Source organism: Tiliqua scincoides, chromosome 1 (assembly GCF_035046505.1).
Source record: "Tiliqua scincoides isolate rTilSci1 chromosome 1, rTilSci1.hap2, whole genome shotgun sequence".
NCBI classification, from domain to species: domain Eukaryota; kingdom Metazoa; phylum Chordata; class Lepidosauria; order Squamata; family Scincidae; genus Tiliqua; species Tiliqua scincoides.
The window spans coordinates 248,892,869-248,907,052 of record NC_089821.1 but is presented as its reverse complement, the minus strand read 5'-3'; the positions used below and the strand labels follow the sequence as shown (position 1 = coordinate 248,907,052).

Sequence of the window (14,184 nt, the reverse complement as noted above, 5' to 3'; positions counted from 1 at the left end):
TAAAAATGGACATAATGTTATGCTTAAATGTATGCTCCAAATATACAGGCACGTGTTCATAGTTAAGAACATGTCCGTACAACATATACATTCCCTATGCTAAAAGTTCAATTTAGACAATGCCAAAGGACAGTTAAAGAAGTTTAACTATATTTTAGTGTGATGTCTAAACTGAAAATCCAGAGGCCACAGCATCTACAATATTTTAAGCAGACAGGAAAAAAAAAAGACCTCAAACACAGTTTGGCTTTTGTGAAAACCAAGATTGAAGTTATCACTGCAGCCATAATTTTACATGATTTCTGAAGTGAGCCATGGTATCTGTATGCTTAAAATCATAATATTTTATTGTAATATATCATGGCCATCAGCAGGTTACCAGGGAAAACCAAACTTTAAAAAGTTACCATTCATCCTGTATTGCAGTCTAGTTCCATCCACAAGGGGTGTTCCATATACGACCTTAAAGAAATAGATATATTATTTTCTGCATAACTTAGCCCCTTGGGAATCACTGATTTATTTTGCTATGTAAGCCACTTCGTGAACTACTATTGATGTGATATACAAATATTCTTAATAACAACAACAACAAAAATATTCTCTCTTCTTAAACTGATACAGGAGAAGACAGATAATTAAAAGTAAAACAGCAAAGTTAAAAATCATGTTTCTACATTTCTGGGAATCAAGAGGGAAAACTCTTTAATCTCAACAAATTCCCTGATTTGCATGTTTTCTCCCATGTGAAGCAGTCTGAGATTATGCATCTTCCTACAATCATTAGATATGCAATTTAGCCACTGCAGCATGTCTTGTTTACATGCAGTAGACTAGGTAGCTTTTGGTGGGTCAATGGTTACTCATGGGGGATGATATTAGGTTAATATGGTTGCTATGCTGGTTTTATGATTATGTTTTTTTCTCTCTGTTCTTCTGTTTTAATGTATTTTTAACTATTTAAAACATAGTTTATGTTCACTACCTTGAAGCATGTCAATAAGAAAGCATATAAATTCAAAACTCAAAATGAGAAAGTATTTTTGCAAATTCATCATACAAATGTACATTTCTACTTGCTAAAAGTTTTACCTTTCCTATAGGCAGTAAATTAAACAGGACCTGGAGAAAGAACCAAAGAAGGAAGACACCAAATACTCTCATCTCCCACAAACTTTCAAAAGATGGGAGTGGTGGAGGGAAATTCAGAAGACTGGGATCTTTCTGTTTGCCCATTAACAACAAGTAAAATACAGTTGCAGGCAGGAAAAATATGAAGAAGGTGGTACCTGAAAACAAACACACAATTGAAAAGTTAAAACTAAACAGAAAACAAGTGTTACTCAAATGGAAAAGTGGTTCTCAAGTTATTATTTTGTTACAAAGTCTCAAATTAACAATCCTAATATGTGAACATTTAAACCCATTTTCTACAACTGAGGACTATGCCTTTTATTATATGAGGGTTATTTGGAAAATTACCTCCAATTTTAAAAAAACAAAGAATGAAGGAAAACAATTTAATACAGGTTGAGGGTTCCATTCCCAGCACCCAAAAACTGTGTATACCAATAATTGTGTTACAGGAAATTTATTTAAAAACAATGTTCCAATTGGTATTCCAATTGTTATACCAATTGTGTATACCAAATATATATACCAAAAATATTCCAACTGGTATACCAATTGTGTATACCAAAAATTGTGTTACAGGAAATTCATTTAAAAACAATGTTCCTTTGCTTAGCAATTTAAAAGTAGTTTTGCTGACCTTTGTAATGCAGTAGCATCAGGCAGACCCTCAGGCAGAGTCATTCTCTCTCCAGATGCTTAGAAGAGCTTCACTGGAAGGCAGGTACCTCCCTTCACTGGAGGAGGTAATAATAATCACTTGCATTCTTTCATGTGTTCAGGGGGAAGGGAGCGACTGTTCTATGTGCCTGGAGACAGAATGACTGATGGATTGTCTGTCAGTTGTCCTCTAACGCACTAACAAGGTTATTGTTAAAATACTTTTTTCCTTTAAATTAAAGGTCCTTCTCATTGCTTTGAGATAAAACCCCATAAGAAAAATCTGTGAATAATTATGTTATAACTGATCTGCTCAAAAGTTACATACCATGTATGATTATGCCAACAAAAGACATGATTCTTCTCCATCACAATGCACCTGCTCACACAGCAGCAAAGTTCTTGAGGAGGGGAGACCAAAGGTTGTCTCAGGGTACAAAAATTGCCTCAATTCAGGTGGAGATTATGTGGAAGTGTAGTGTTGGCATGGTATGTAAAACACTACACTTCCACATAATCTCCATCTGAATTGAGGCAATTTTTGTGCCCTGAGACAACCTTTGGTCTCCCCTCCTCAAGAACTTTGCTGCTGTGTGAGCAGGTGCATTGTGATGGAGAAGACTCATGCCTTTTGTTTACACAAACTCAAGCTGGCTGAGCTCCCTGGTGACAACTTTCTTGAGAAGGGGAGGCAAAAGCTTGTTCCAGGATACAATTGCCTCAATTCATGTGGAGGTTACAGGGAAGTGAAGTACTGGCATGGTATGCAACTTTTGAGGAGTATTAAATTGTTTTCCTTCATAACCCTCATAATATATGCACAATTATTTTAAAAATTTAAAATTTCTATGCTCATTTTTATAAAAATGCAATTTGAATGAGCAACACAAGGAATACATATACAATTATAGCACCAGTAGAAAAAAAAAGGTTATCTGACTAAAACATCAGGTTTTGACATAACTGGAAGAAAGCAAAACTAGCCTATAATTAACTGCTTGCCCAAACAATGGTGACATGCACATCTAGCAGCTGGCTCTACACAACCAAAACATGGTTTTATAAAAAAGATGATGCTATTAAAGCCCCATAAAAATTACTGTTCTGGTATGCTGACATTTGACTGCTCAAAAGGAAACCTTCCACCTGCCTCTGACTTTCATGGAGATGGCAACTTGGTACACACAAACAAATATATGTACTGAGCTTTCACCTCCACAGACATGAATGGCGAATAGTGACTACACAGAACTTCTTGTAAAACTATGAGCACCACACTGGATAAGAGACACTAGATCAAAGTACAACAGCACTTAATGATTTTGAAGACTATCATACCAATCTTTCCTCCAAACTCTAGTTCCTTTGTCTTCATGCATATTTTTCCAACAGGTTTTGGTGTCTCAAAAATTCTCTCTTCTGAATACATCTGTTTTGTCATCTGTTCTGTTTTCTTCTCCTTTCTTGGATGCAAGACATACTCCAACATGCGCTCTTTCTCTAGCTCTGACTCAATTCTTTGTTGCTAAATACAAATAGTTAAGGGGAGAAGGGAGCAGCAATTTACAACCTTATAACAGCAACTGACAATATCTCTCTAAATTCAACTATTACTCCCTGTCAATCCTGCAGTCATTCCCATATATGGCAGTATATACTCATTTCTTAATTATACATTCCAACCTTTTCTTCGTGAACAAAAGAAGCATCATAACTCTTTTTTGGTATCTTATAATACAGTACATATGGATAAGTACAATTTTCTCTTCTGAATACATCTGTTCCGTCATCTGTTCCGTTTTCTTCTCCTCCTTTCTTGGATGCAAGACGTACTGTTCTGACATGCGCTCTTTCTCTAGCTCTGACTCAATTCTTTGTTGCTAAACACAAATAGTTAAGGGGAGAAGGAAAGAGCAATTTACAACCTTATAGCAACAGCAATTAATATATCCCTCAATTCAACTAATACTCATCAGTCTTGCAGCATTCCCATTTACAACAGTTTATACCCATTTCTTAATGTATGAATTCATTTCCCATTTATTAATAAAAGCATCGCAACTCTTTTTTGGTGTCTTTATAATACAAGTACATATGCCTTATTTACATGAAAAGTTTTAATACTAAGCACTCACAGCTTTTGCGTCTTATTTCTGATGTTTCAAGTATTTTTGAAACATGTTTCAAACAAAAGCACGTTATGTTTTTATTTGTAAAGCACTTTGTAAAGAATGTTATTTTGTACAAGAATGATATAAATATCTACCCATTCAATGCCAAAATAACAAAAATCCTTTAAAAATCTATATCCAACATCACACAGTAACTGCAGCACAGAGCTGCTTCTCTTAAAACCTAACTTTGAGCAAGGACATTTATTTCTGTCAATATTTTCTTCACATTCCATACCTCTAAAATGTTGTGAGAAGAATAGTTCACTTCTGTGATATCTGGCTCCCCATTATACTGGCTGGTATTGTTTTCATGCAGTTTCTAAACAGAGGAAAAAACAATGGAATGTTTCCATTGGGATGGGATTTTTTTAAAAAGCTGTTCAAATACACTAAATCCCCAACATAATGCACCAGTTCTGTTCCAGATGTCTAGAAGTCAGTGTACAAATTTCAAAACCTCGGCACTATGCTAAGTGCTGCTAAGGATGAGATGCTGGAAACTCCAGCAAAGAAGACCGGGGCTGTTTGCCCCGCTGAAGAACTGATGAGAGCTGGTAAGGCTACCTGGCCAGCAGCACTGAAAAACCCAACCTGTCTCTCCTAGAGGCAAGGTCAGTTTGGGGAATCCGCAGAGCCACTCCCCTCAGGAAGATTTTCAGACTGACCTGCCTGTCTGAGAGTGAGGCACTACCCACATGTCAAGGACTGAATCTGCCAGGGATAGCCCACCAGAGAAGTATTGATGCACCCACCCACAACTCAAGACAAGACATCCATAAGCTGGCAAGGCTGTACTTTCTGCAACAAATACAGGTGTGCACCACTCAACAACGGGGATACATTCTCCTATCCCTGTTATGCGATTAGGTCAATAAGTTCAACATTCGGTCCAATCTATTGCCTTTATTGTGTAAACAGACACTCCCTGCCAGACATTAGCTGGTTACACAGGCTGCTGGAAATAGATTGCCTCTTCTTGCATTAAGAGCCTCTCTGGTGCGTAAACAGACACTCTGCTGAAGGCTCTGAGAGACACGATTGCCTCATTAAAAGCACCTTGTGCTTTGATCACCGTCATATATGCAGTCTGTAGTTAAACGAACAGCTGTTAAGCAGCACACACCTGTACACTAATTTGATGCATGATTAACTGAAGCTCTGGCACAGACATACAAAGGAACAAGGTTTTATAGATTGGGGAGGGGGGTGGACGTAAACTTCTAAATAAAAATATCCATTGAACTTCACAGCAAATGGCCACTTTCAAGGGCAAAGAACAGCAGAAGGCAATTCCTGTGGGTAAGTGGTTAAAGATAAATAGGATTAACCCCCCCCCCCACGCAACATTTGTGGAATTGTGCTCCCATAATGTCAACCTGCATTAAGCATATATAGAACTATACCAATAAAACAAAGATTGACATTCTCATTCCAATAATGTATTCCATGAGTTTAGACATATGTCCAACCAGAACATGAATAAGAAATGAAATAGAAGAGATTTTTAAAAAACTTTTAATAAATAAGTACCAAAGGAATCAAATAAGGTTCTCCACTCATATTTTTCTTATCATTTTTGGGCTCTCTGCTTTGTGAGGAAGAACGACGCTTGTGTTTTGCTGGTCGTCCAGGTGAACGGGATCTAGAGCCTGATCTAGATCTGCTACCACTGCGTCTTGATGGGGAACCTGAGGAAGAGCTGCTTTTTCTAAATCGAAAGGATGATACAGACTGAAAGCATAAAATAAAATAAGTTATGAGTGAAATTTCATAACTACCACCTAGTTACTAATTTCTCTATCCCTCTAAAGCTTCACATTATCTTCCTCCCAATTTTTTACTAGTTTCATTTCTACAAAGCAAAATCTTCATATTCCTTTAAAAAACCTGTCTTGTAATGAAAACGAATAGATTATATTTAACCCATTGCCCTCTCTCAGTGTGAAAATAATGTAACATATTGTTTTCTTTTGGTATCTGTATCAGGGCATAAACCATGAGATGTATCCCTTCCAAAAAAATTTCAGTGACATCAGAGCATCTGGAACAAAGTGTTCCATTTGTACAAGGATGTGAAAATAGGATATCAGAATTGGGCTGTTAGCTTACTGAAAGACTAAGGGTGCAATCCTAACCAACTTTCCAGCACTGACACAGTTGTGCCAATGTGGCATGCGCTGAATCCTGCAGTGGGGAGGCAGTCAAGGGGGCCTCCTCAAGGTTAGGGCATGCTTGTTACCTTACCTTTGGGGCTGCACTGCAGCTAAGTCAGTGAAAATTTCCAGGTATTTTACAATTCTACACATTCTTTACTTTTACTCATGCTTTCACAAAGAATTCGCAAAGAACTCGTATTTTAAAAATGGATGCTATCTTATAGTATTTAGCAGGGGACAGCAACTCACTGACCCCAGTATAGCCTGTTTTCCTGTTTGCTTGTTCCTCTTCGCATCTTGTAACCCCTTCAAGATAGGGAACCATGTTTTTATTTATTTTACTACGGAAACCATTTTATGAACATTTTTCTTGAAAAGCGGTATAAAAATGTTTATTAGTAACAGACGTGATGTTGCAATCCTATCTATTCTTAACTAGGAATACTGCCTATTGAACTCAGTGGGACTTTCTGTTGAATAAATATGTACAGGATTTTGTCAGAAAGAATGTATGGACCAATGAATGGATTCAGCAGTAATTTAAATAAGAGTGGATAATCAGAAAGACATTTAACTAAATGTCATTATACCAGTATTTAATACAAGCAATATTTTGATATGTATCCATCTAGTACAGATAAAACATTTCTTTAAACAAATTAGTAAGTTTGCAGACACCAAACTTTTCTGAGTGGTGAAGAACAGAAGGGATTGTGAGGAGCTCCAGAAGGATCTCTCCAGACTGGCAGAATGGGCAGCAAAATGGTAGATGCGTTTCAATGTAAGTAAGTGTAAAGTCATGCACATGACTTTTGGGGCAAAAAATCAAAACTGTTCTTATGTAAGATAGCACTGGTCATGCCCTCTGTCTGTTCTCCCTTAAGTCAGTCCCAGTCCTCCCACCAATCTGTGTCTGCACTTCAGTCACTCCAAATCACCTTTCTGTTTTCTCCAGCTTCCTCTTAGTTCCTTCTGTTCATCTTCCTCCTACTTTCCTGACCAGTCTTCCATCCTCCTTCTCAATCGACCTTCCACTCCCATTCTATCTCCCTCCAGCCTGAAGTTCAGCTTCAAATGCTGGCCCTTGCCTATCTTCCCTCTCTCAGCTGACAGTTATCAGCTGCTTTCTCGCTTGGCATGGACATCACATTGGCACATCACACTGGCTCTGGCTTCCCCCCCCCCTCAGCTGATTAAGAGCTGCTTTCTCCCATGGTTGGGAGTGTCCCACACAACAAACTTTTTGAAAAGAATATTCTAGCTGTATCCATGAAGCACTGCAAACTCTCACATGATCCTACTACTGCCTGAACATACATGAAAGCAAGTGTATATGAAGCAAAATCTTCATATTCCTTTAAAAAACCTGTCTTGTAATGAAAACGAATAGATTATATTTAACCCATTGCCCTCTCTCAGTGTGAAAATAATGTAACATATTGTTTTCTTTTGGTATCTGTATCAGGGCATAAACCATGAGATGTATCCCTTCCAAAAAAATTTCAGTGACATCAGAGCATCTGGAACAAAGTGTTCCATTTGTACAAGGATGTGAAAATAGGATATCAGAATTGGGCTGTTAGCTTACTGAAAGACTAAGGGTGCAATCCTAACCAACTTTCCAGCACTGACACAGCTGTGCCAATGTGGCATGCGCTGCATCCTGCAGTGGGGAGGCAGTCAAGGGGGCCTCCTCAAGGTTAGGGCATGCTTGTTACCTTACCTTTGGGGCTGCACTGCAGCTAAGTCAGTGCTGGAAAGTTAGTTAGGATTGCACCCTAAGACCCACAACCTTTAGAAGCCTACCAAACAGCAGGAGCTCTTTGCAGAACAATTGGCAGCTATCTAATTTGTGAATAGATTGAGGGGCGTGAAGCGCAATCCTATCTTGCACTGGAACAGACATGCCAGGAGGCCTGTGCTGTACCTAGCGTAAGACTGGAGCCTGAAGTGGCTCAGCCGGAGGCAATGGGAAGCTCTTCCCCTTACATCCAGAAAAGCCACCACAGACACAATGTGTCTCCTCAGACTTGCGCCACCTCCGGAGGTGGCATGCGTCCAAGGAGAGCGGAGTGGCTTGCAGGCATTCCACACTGCTCTGGGAATGGGGTTAGGATTTGGCATAACAGCCGGGTCTCAGCCCCATCTCCCACCTTCCCCTGGGATTCCCCTCTTCCCGCCAACCCACCCAGCCCCAGAATGCCTCCCTTCCGCCTCCTCCCCACCCTCCCAGACCCTTAAATTGGCCGAATGAGGCCAACACAACCCTCCCTGCCCAAGCTGATGCGGAAGTGGGATTCGGCCTCTGCGGGCCGGCGAACATCTCTGTTAGCCCAGCGCAAATGTGCTTTATGGCATATTTGCAAACCTCCTGGGCCGGCACAGTCAGGATTGTGCTCTTAGTTACGTTATCCAGCCTTTACCTGCCCATGACTGACTTGGGAGGGGGAATTCACCAGAAGAACAGACACTCAAGCAGTTATCTCTGTATATGCGAAGAGGTACTTTTTTCAAGTAGGTACTCCCTCTTATTTAGCAGGGGGAGAGTAATTACCCCTCCTCACCCCAGTAGTGTCTTTTCTAGTGGCTGTCTGATGGTATTCTCTTGCATTTTTTTAGATTTCGAGCTATTAGTTATTTGATTTTTCTCTGAAAACTGCTTTGTGAACTTTGTTGAAAAGCAGTATATAAATACTACTACTACTACTACTAATAATAATAATAATAGCCGGGCAATTAGCAGTTCTCTGAGTTCTGAACAGCCTCAGGGCTTGAAGCAATTAGTTATTTCATCCTTCCAGCAACTGCCATTACCTGAAGGAAGACACAAAAACAAAACAAAAAAAAGCCCAGGCACTATTTCTGTTCAATTCAGTGGCAATGAGCCTGCACTGCTCTTGTGAATGTTTTAGGACCACAAGAACACAAAAGGCGCAGACACAAAACCATAGGAAAAACCCTTATCTTGATTTGCTGGGCTACTCCTGTTAACCAACATTGTTAATGTGTATCCATCACTGACAGCTGATTACAGATATTTATCTTTCTCTGAAAGTTTTCAAAACAACCAACATACAAAGGGTAAAACTATGCCCAATTTTCAACTATAATTTTATTGATGGGGCAGTGGGGGAGTGTAGAACCAGGCAAGGAAAAAAAAAAACACACAGTAACTTCTGCCTAAATTTTTTAATTTGAAAGAATAGTTTTAAAAGTTAAAAAAAATCAAGTAAAAAGTAGACCCTATGAACTGCACAAGCCAGCGATCAGATCAACAAATGTCCCTAATTATTTGAGTTAAACCCAATTAATGTGAAAAATTAATGTTGCATTCATGCAATGTTGGAAGAAATGGCGGTGCATTCTTATAGAAATACTTTGCAATCCAAGCCAAAATTCATTACACTGCAATAATTCGCACTGAATTCAGTGCAACTTACTCCCAAGGATATGTACAGAGGATTGCAGATTTCAAAAAGTGAGGAAAGAGTACTCTGGAACCATCAAACCTATTTCTACTGTGATTTGTATCACTTTTCATCATTTTAGGATGAAATAAACATTTCATATTGCTTGCTGTTGGCACTCTTACTGATTTTTTTTTTTCCTAAGAAACCAAAAATTTAAGTTGACCCACCTCATGTCTCATTGTCCCAGTGATTGCACATTAACAGAACCATTCCTAGCTGATTTAAGGACAGAACTTACTGTCAGTGAGCAAGAATGCATCAGTGGAATCTATACAAGGTTACATGATCCAAGGTTTCCTGACTGGTAGGACAGTCCCCAAAGAACGCATTGACAGGCTCCAATTTCAGTGGTTGAAAAAGAATCAAAACAAGCTTTCAAAGAGCCTTACAATGCAATCCTACACACATTACTCAGAAGTTAAATCCCACTATATTCAATGGGGCTTTTTCACAGGTAAATGTATATTAAATTGCAGCTTAGTGCAATTTATCTTCACCTTGGCTAGTCTGACAACATACTCAAATAGTAAACTTATAAAGGTCTATCATCATCTGTGGGTCTGCGTTTCTCAGATCGGACTCCTCACACATGGCCTCCCCACACCCCAGAACACCTCTGGACGTGACCAGAAGGCACTTTTGGTCGCATCTAAAGGTCCTCTGATGGCCCTTTGATTATCTGCTAATTGGGTAAGAGGCACTTTTTCAAGTGGGTGCTCCTCTTTTTAGCAGGGGGAGAGTAACTGGCCCACCTCACCCCAGCACTGTCTGTTCTAGTGGCTGTCTGCTGGTATTCATTTGCATCTTTTTAGATTGTGAGCCCTTTTGGGACAGGAAGCGATTTAGTTATGTGATTTTTCTCTGTAAACCGCTTTGTGAACTTTTAGTTGAAAAGCGGTATATAAATACTGTTGATTGATTGATTGATTGATCTGCAGGTTTCTGTAAATGTGGGGGGTCTAGGAACAAATCCTCTGCAGATACTGAAGGACAGCTTTAAATCATCTCAGAAAACTATCAGAAAGGTCAAGTACCTATAAAATAAATACATGTATTTCTAAATATCAGCAATTTATCTCTCAAAAAGGATAACACATTATATTAATACAGTTAATATTAATACAGATATTAATACAGTAAAATGTTTACATGCATGCTGTCATCTCTGCATCCTCCACCTAGAGCGGTGGCTCTACTTCCAGGTTTCCTGGGAGGTCAGGGTGGAGTGGGGTCACAACAAGAAATCACTCCTGGTAAAATCAATTTAAGATTTATTGTACGATGTACAACAGAAAAAGGCAGGCCCTCCAAATTATCTGCTGGTATTTTTCACCCTCTCTTGCAATAGCCTTGAGGAAAAGAGTCAGGTGGAAGCTCTGGGAATAGTCAAGTGCCTAGGGCAGTGGTTCTCAAACTGGAGTATTGCAAAACCCCAGCCTGAGCGCCCTGGGCTCTGCTCCTTAAGGGTGGGGAGGTGGGGAATGCACAGATGCGATCAAGAAACAGGAAATGGCCGCGATCACATTCTGCAGGGGTCTGCACTGTATGAAGAGCCTTGTGCTGGGCTCCTCCAATCCCTGGGAGGCTGCTGCAGGTGAGGATGAGTGGGCATCACATTGCTGCCTTCCCCCCACCCCCGCTATCTTCCTCCCACCCAAGCAAGGACTTACAGGCTCTCAAACTCTACCAGAGAGTTTGAGAACCACTGGCCAAGGGAATAGTCCAGCATAAGACCTTTAAAGAGTTCAAGATGGTACAAATTGATGGTAAGGCCACACCTGGAGTATTATCCAGTTCTGGTCACCACATCTCAAAAAGGACATAGTGGAAATGGAAAAAAGGTGCAAAAGAGAGCAACTAAGATGATTACTGGGCTGGGGCACCTTCCTTATGAGGAAAGGCTACAGCGTTTGGGCCTCTTCAGCCTAGAAAAGAGATGCCTGGGGGGGACATGACTGAGACTTACAAAATTATGCATGGGAAGGATAAAGTGGATAGAGAGATGCTCTTTACACTCTCACATAACACCAGAACCAGGGGACATCCACTAAAATTGAGTGTTGGGAGGGTTAGGACAGACAAAAGAAAATATTTCTTTACTCAGCGTGTGGTCAGTCTGTGGAACTCCTTGCCACAGGATGTGGTGACGGCATCTGGCCTGGATGCCAATAACAATAACAATAATATTAACAGTATTTATATACCGCTTTTCAACTAAATGTTCACAAAGCGGTTTACAGAGAAAAATCAAACAACCAAATGGCTCCCTGTCCCAAAAGGGCTCACAATCTAAAAAGATGCAAAAAGAATACCAGCAGACAGCCACTAAAACAGACAGTGCTAGGGTGAGGTGGGCCAGTTACTCTCCCCCTGCTAAAAAAAGGAGTACCCACTTGAAAAAGTGCCTCTTACCCAATTGGCAGGGTAAAAGGGAATTTGGACATGTTTCTGGAGGAAAAATCCATTATGGTTTCAAGCCATGTGCAACCTCCTGATTTTAGAAATGAGCTATGTCAGAATGCCAATGCAAGGGAGGACACCAGGATGCAGGTCTCTTGTTATCTGGTGTGCTCCCTGGGGCATTTGGTGGGCCGCTGGCACCAGGATGCAGGTCTCTTGTTATCTGGTGTGCTCCCTGGGGCATTTGGTGGGCCGCTGTGAGATACAGGAAGCTGGACTAGATGGGCCTATTGATTGATCCAGTGTTCTTATGTTCTTATGCAGGGGTGCCCAAACCCCGGTCCTGGGGCCACTTGCGGCCCTCGAGGACTCCCAATCCGACCTGCAGGGAACCCCTGGTCTCCAAAGAGCCTCTGGCCCTCCAGAGACTTGCTGGAGCCTACACAACTGGTCTCATTGTGACAGCCAACTGTTCGACCTCTCGTGTGAGCTGTGGGACAAGGGCTCCCTCCACTGCTTGTTGTTTCACATCTGTGATGCAGTCGGTGCAGCAAAGGAAAGCCTGGCCGTGCTTTGTGCAAGGCCTTTTATGGGCCTTGAGTTATTGCAAGACCTTCATTCATTCATGTAAGTTCCAACTCTAATATATTCATTTATGTAAACTTATTCAAATTTGAAATGTAAATTAATTCTTTTTCCCCAGCCCCCAACACAGTGTTGGAGAGATGGTGTGGCCCTCCTTCCAAAGAACACCCCTGTTCTTATGTAAGATAGCACTGGTCATGCCCTCTGCCTGTTCTCCCTTAAGTCAGTCCCAGTCCTCCCACCAATCTGTGTCTGCACTTCAGTCACTCCAAATCACCTTTCTGTTTTCTCCAGCTTCCTCTTAGTTCCTTCTGTTCATCTTCCTCCTACTTTCCTGACCAGTCTTCCATCCTCCTTCTCAATCGACCTTCCACTCCCATTCTATCTCCCTCCAGCCTGAAGTTCAGCTTCAAATGCTGGCCCTTGCCTATCTTCCCTCTCTCAGCTGACAGTTATCAGCTGCTTTCTCGCTTGGCATGGACATCACATTGGCACATCACACTGGCTCTGGCTTCCCCCCCTCAGCTGATTAAGAGCTGCTTTCTCCCATGGTTGGGAGTGTCCCACACAACAAACTTTTTGAAAAGAATATTCTAGCTGTATCCATGAAGCATTGCAAACTCTCACATGATCCTACTACTGCCTGAACATACATGAAAGCAAGTGTATATGATTGAAATGACCACATGCTTCAGAAGCAAGCTAAATAACGCTTCCAAATAAAATTACTCACTTTTGAGACTGCTTACCCTCATATCACTTTCTTTCAGTTCAAGTTCAGTTCCATCTTTGTACTTTACTGTGTAATGATGAGTGCGGTCATCATAATTAATTACTTGCACTTCATAATACAGGACACTTCCAGGCCATCGGCCCATTACTACTTCTTCATCTGCAAATTTCCTGCTCGGCATTTTTCAACCTTCAAAAGAAAAACAGAAAATTATATTGTAGTAAGTTGGTCACAGTCTACAGGAGTCGTCATAAACCTTTTTCATGCTACAACCTCAATATATAAATATAAAAATAAAATGAGACTGGGGACCCCACTGTTGATCCCGTCCCCTCTCAGAACATACTCGCCCACCCCCACCCAAGTCTCCACATACTCCACGCCCCTGCAGTGCCTTCTTCACTGTGGGCACTGTTCACTGTGACCAAATATTCTTAACAGAAAAAATTACCATGAAGCCTGGTACTAGTGAAATCTATTTTAGCGCAATTGCTAAGAATGTGAGCAAGACTGGGACACAATCACCTGGTACCTGAAGGGGTACATTAGGTACCTCCCCTTTACATGGTGGTGCCCTCATTCAGAGGTCTTCAACCTTTATCATTCCCTTAAATTGCTGCAACCCCACAACTGGCTTCGTGACCCCACTAGGGTCCTGATATCAAAGATGAAGAACACTGGTCAAGAGTAGGGGGTCTCCAAACCCCTGTGGGTCACATCCAGCCCTCTGGGGGATTTTATCCGGCCCATGCAGTTTCCCCAGCCTCTCAGGGCTAAAGATAGTTCAAAAGATGCACTTCAAGGTCTCCCAGCTTGGGTATATACCAAATTCAGCCACTATAGTTGCAAAATGTAATGCAATGGAATGAAATTAT

General features: G+C 40.9%; 1 protein-coding gene across 2 annotated transcripts in view; it reads right to left on the bottom strand.

Annotated features, from left to right (window-relative positions):
• Positions 1-14,184, bottom strand: part of LBR (lamin B receptor) — a 38,482-nt gene that overhangs the window by 15,710 nt on the left and 8,588 nt on the right. For both annotated transcript variants that reach the window (XM_066618702.1, XM_066618703.1), the window contains exons 2-8: positions 13,326-13,498; positions 5,496-5,696; positions 4,201-4,284; positions 3,549-3,671; positions 3,130-3,316; positions 1,093-1,289; positions 408-462 (exon numbers count right to left, since the gene is read on the bottom strand). In XM_066618702.1, the coding sequence (XP_066474799.1) occupies positions 408-462; positions 1,093-1,289; positions 3,130-3,316; positions 3,549-3,671; positions 4,201-4,284; positions 5,496-5,696; positions 13,326-13,490 (1,012 nt within the window). In that variant the 5' untranslated portion in view covers positions 13,491-13,498. The remainder of the gene's footprint in view (positions 1-407; positions 463-1,092; positions 1,290-3,129; positions 3,317-3,548; positions 3,672-4,200; positions 4,285-5,495; positions 5,697-13,325; positions 13,499-14,184) is intronic.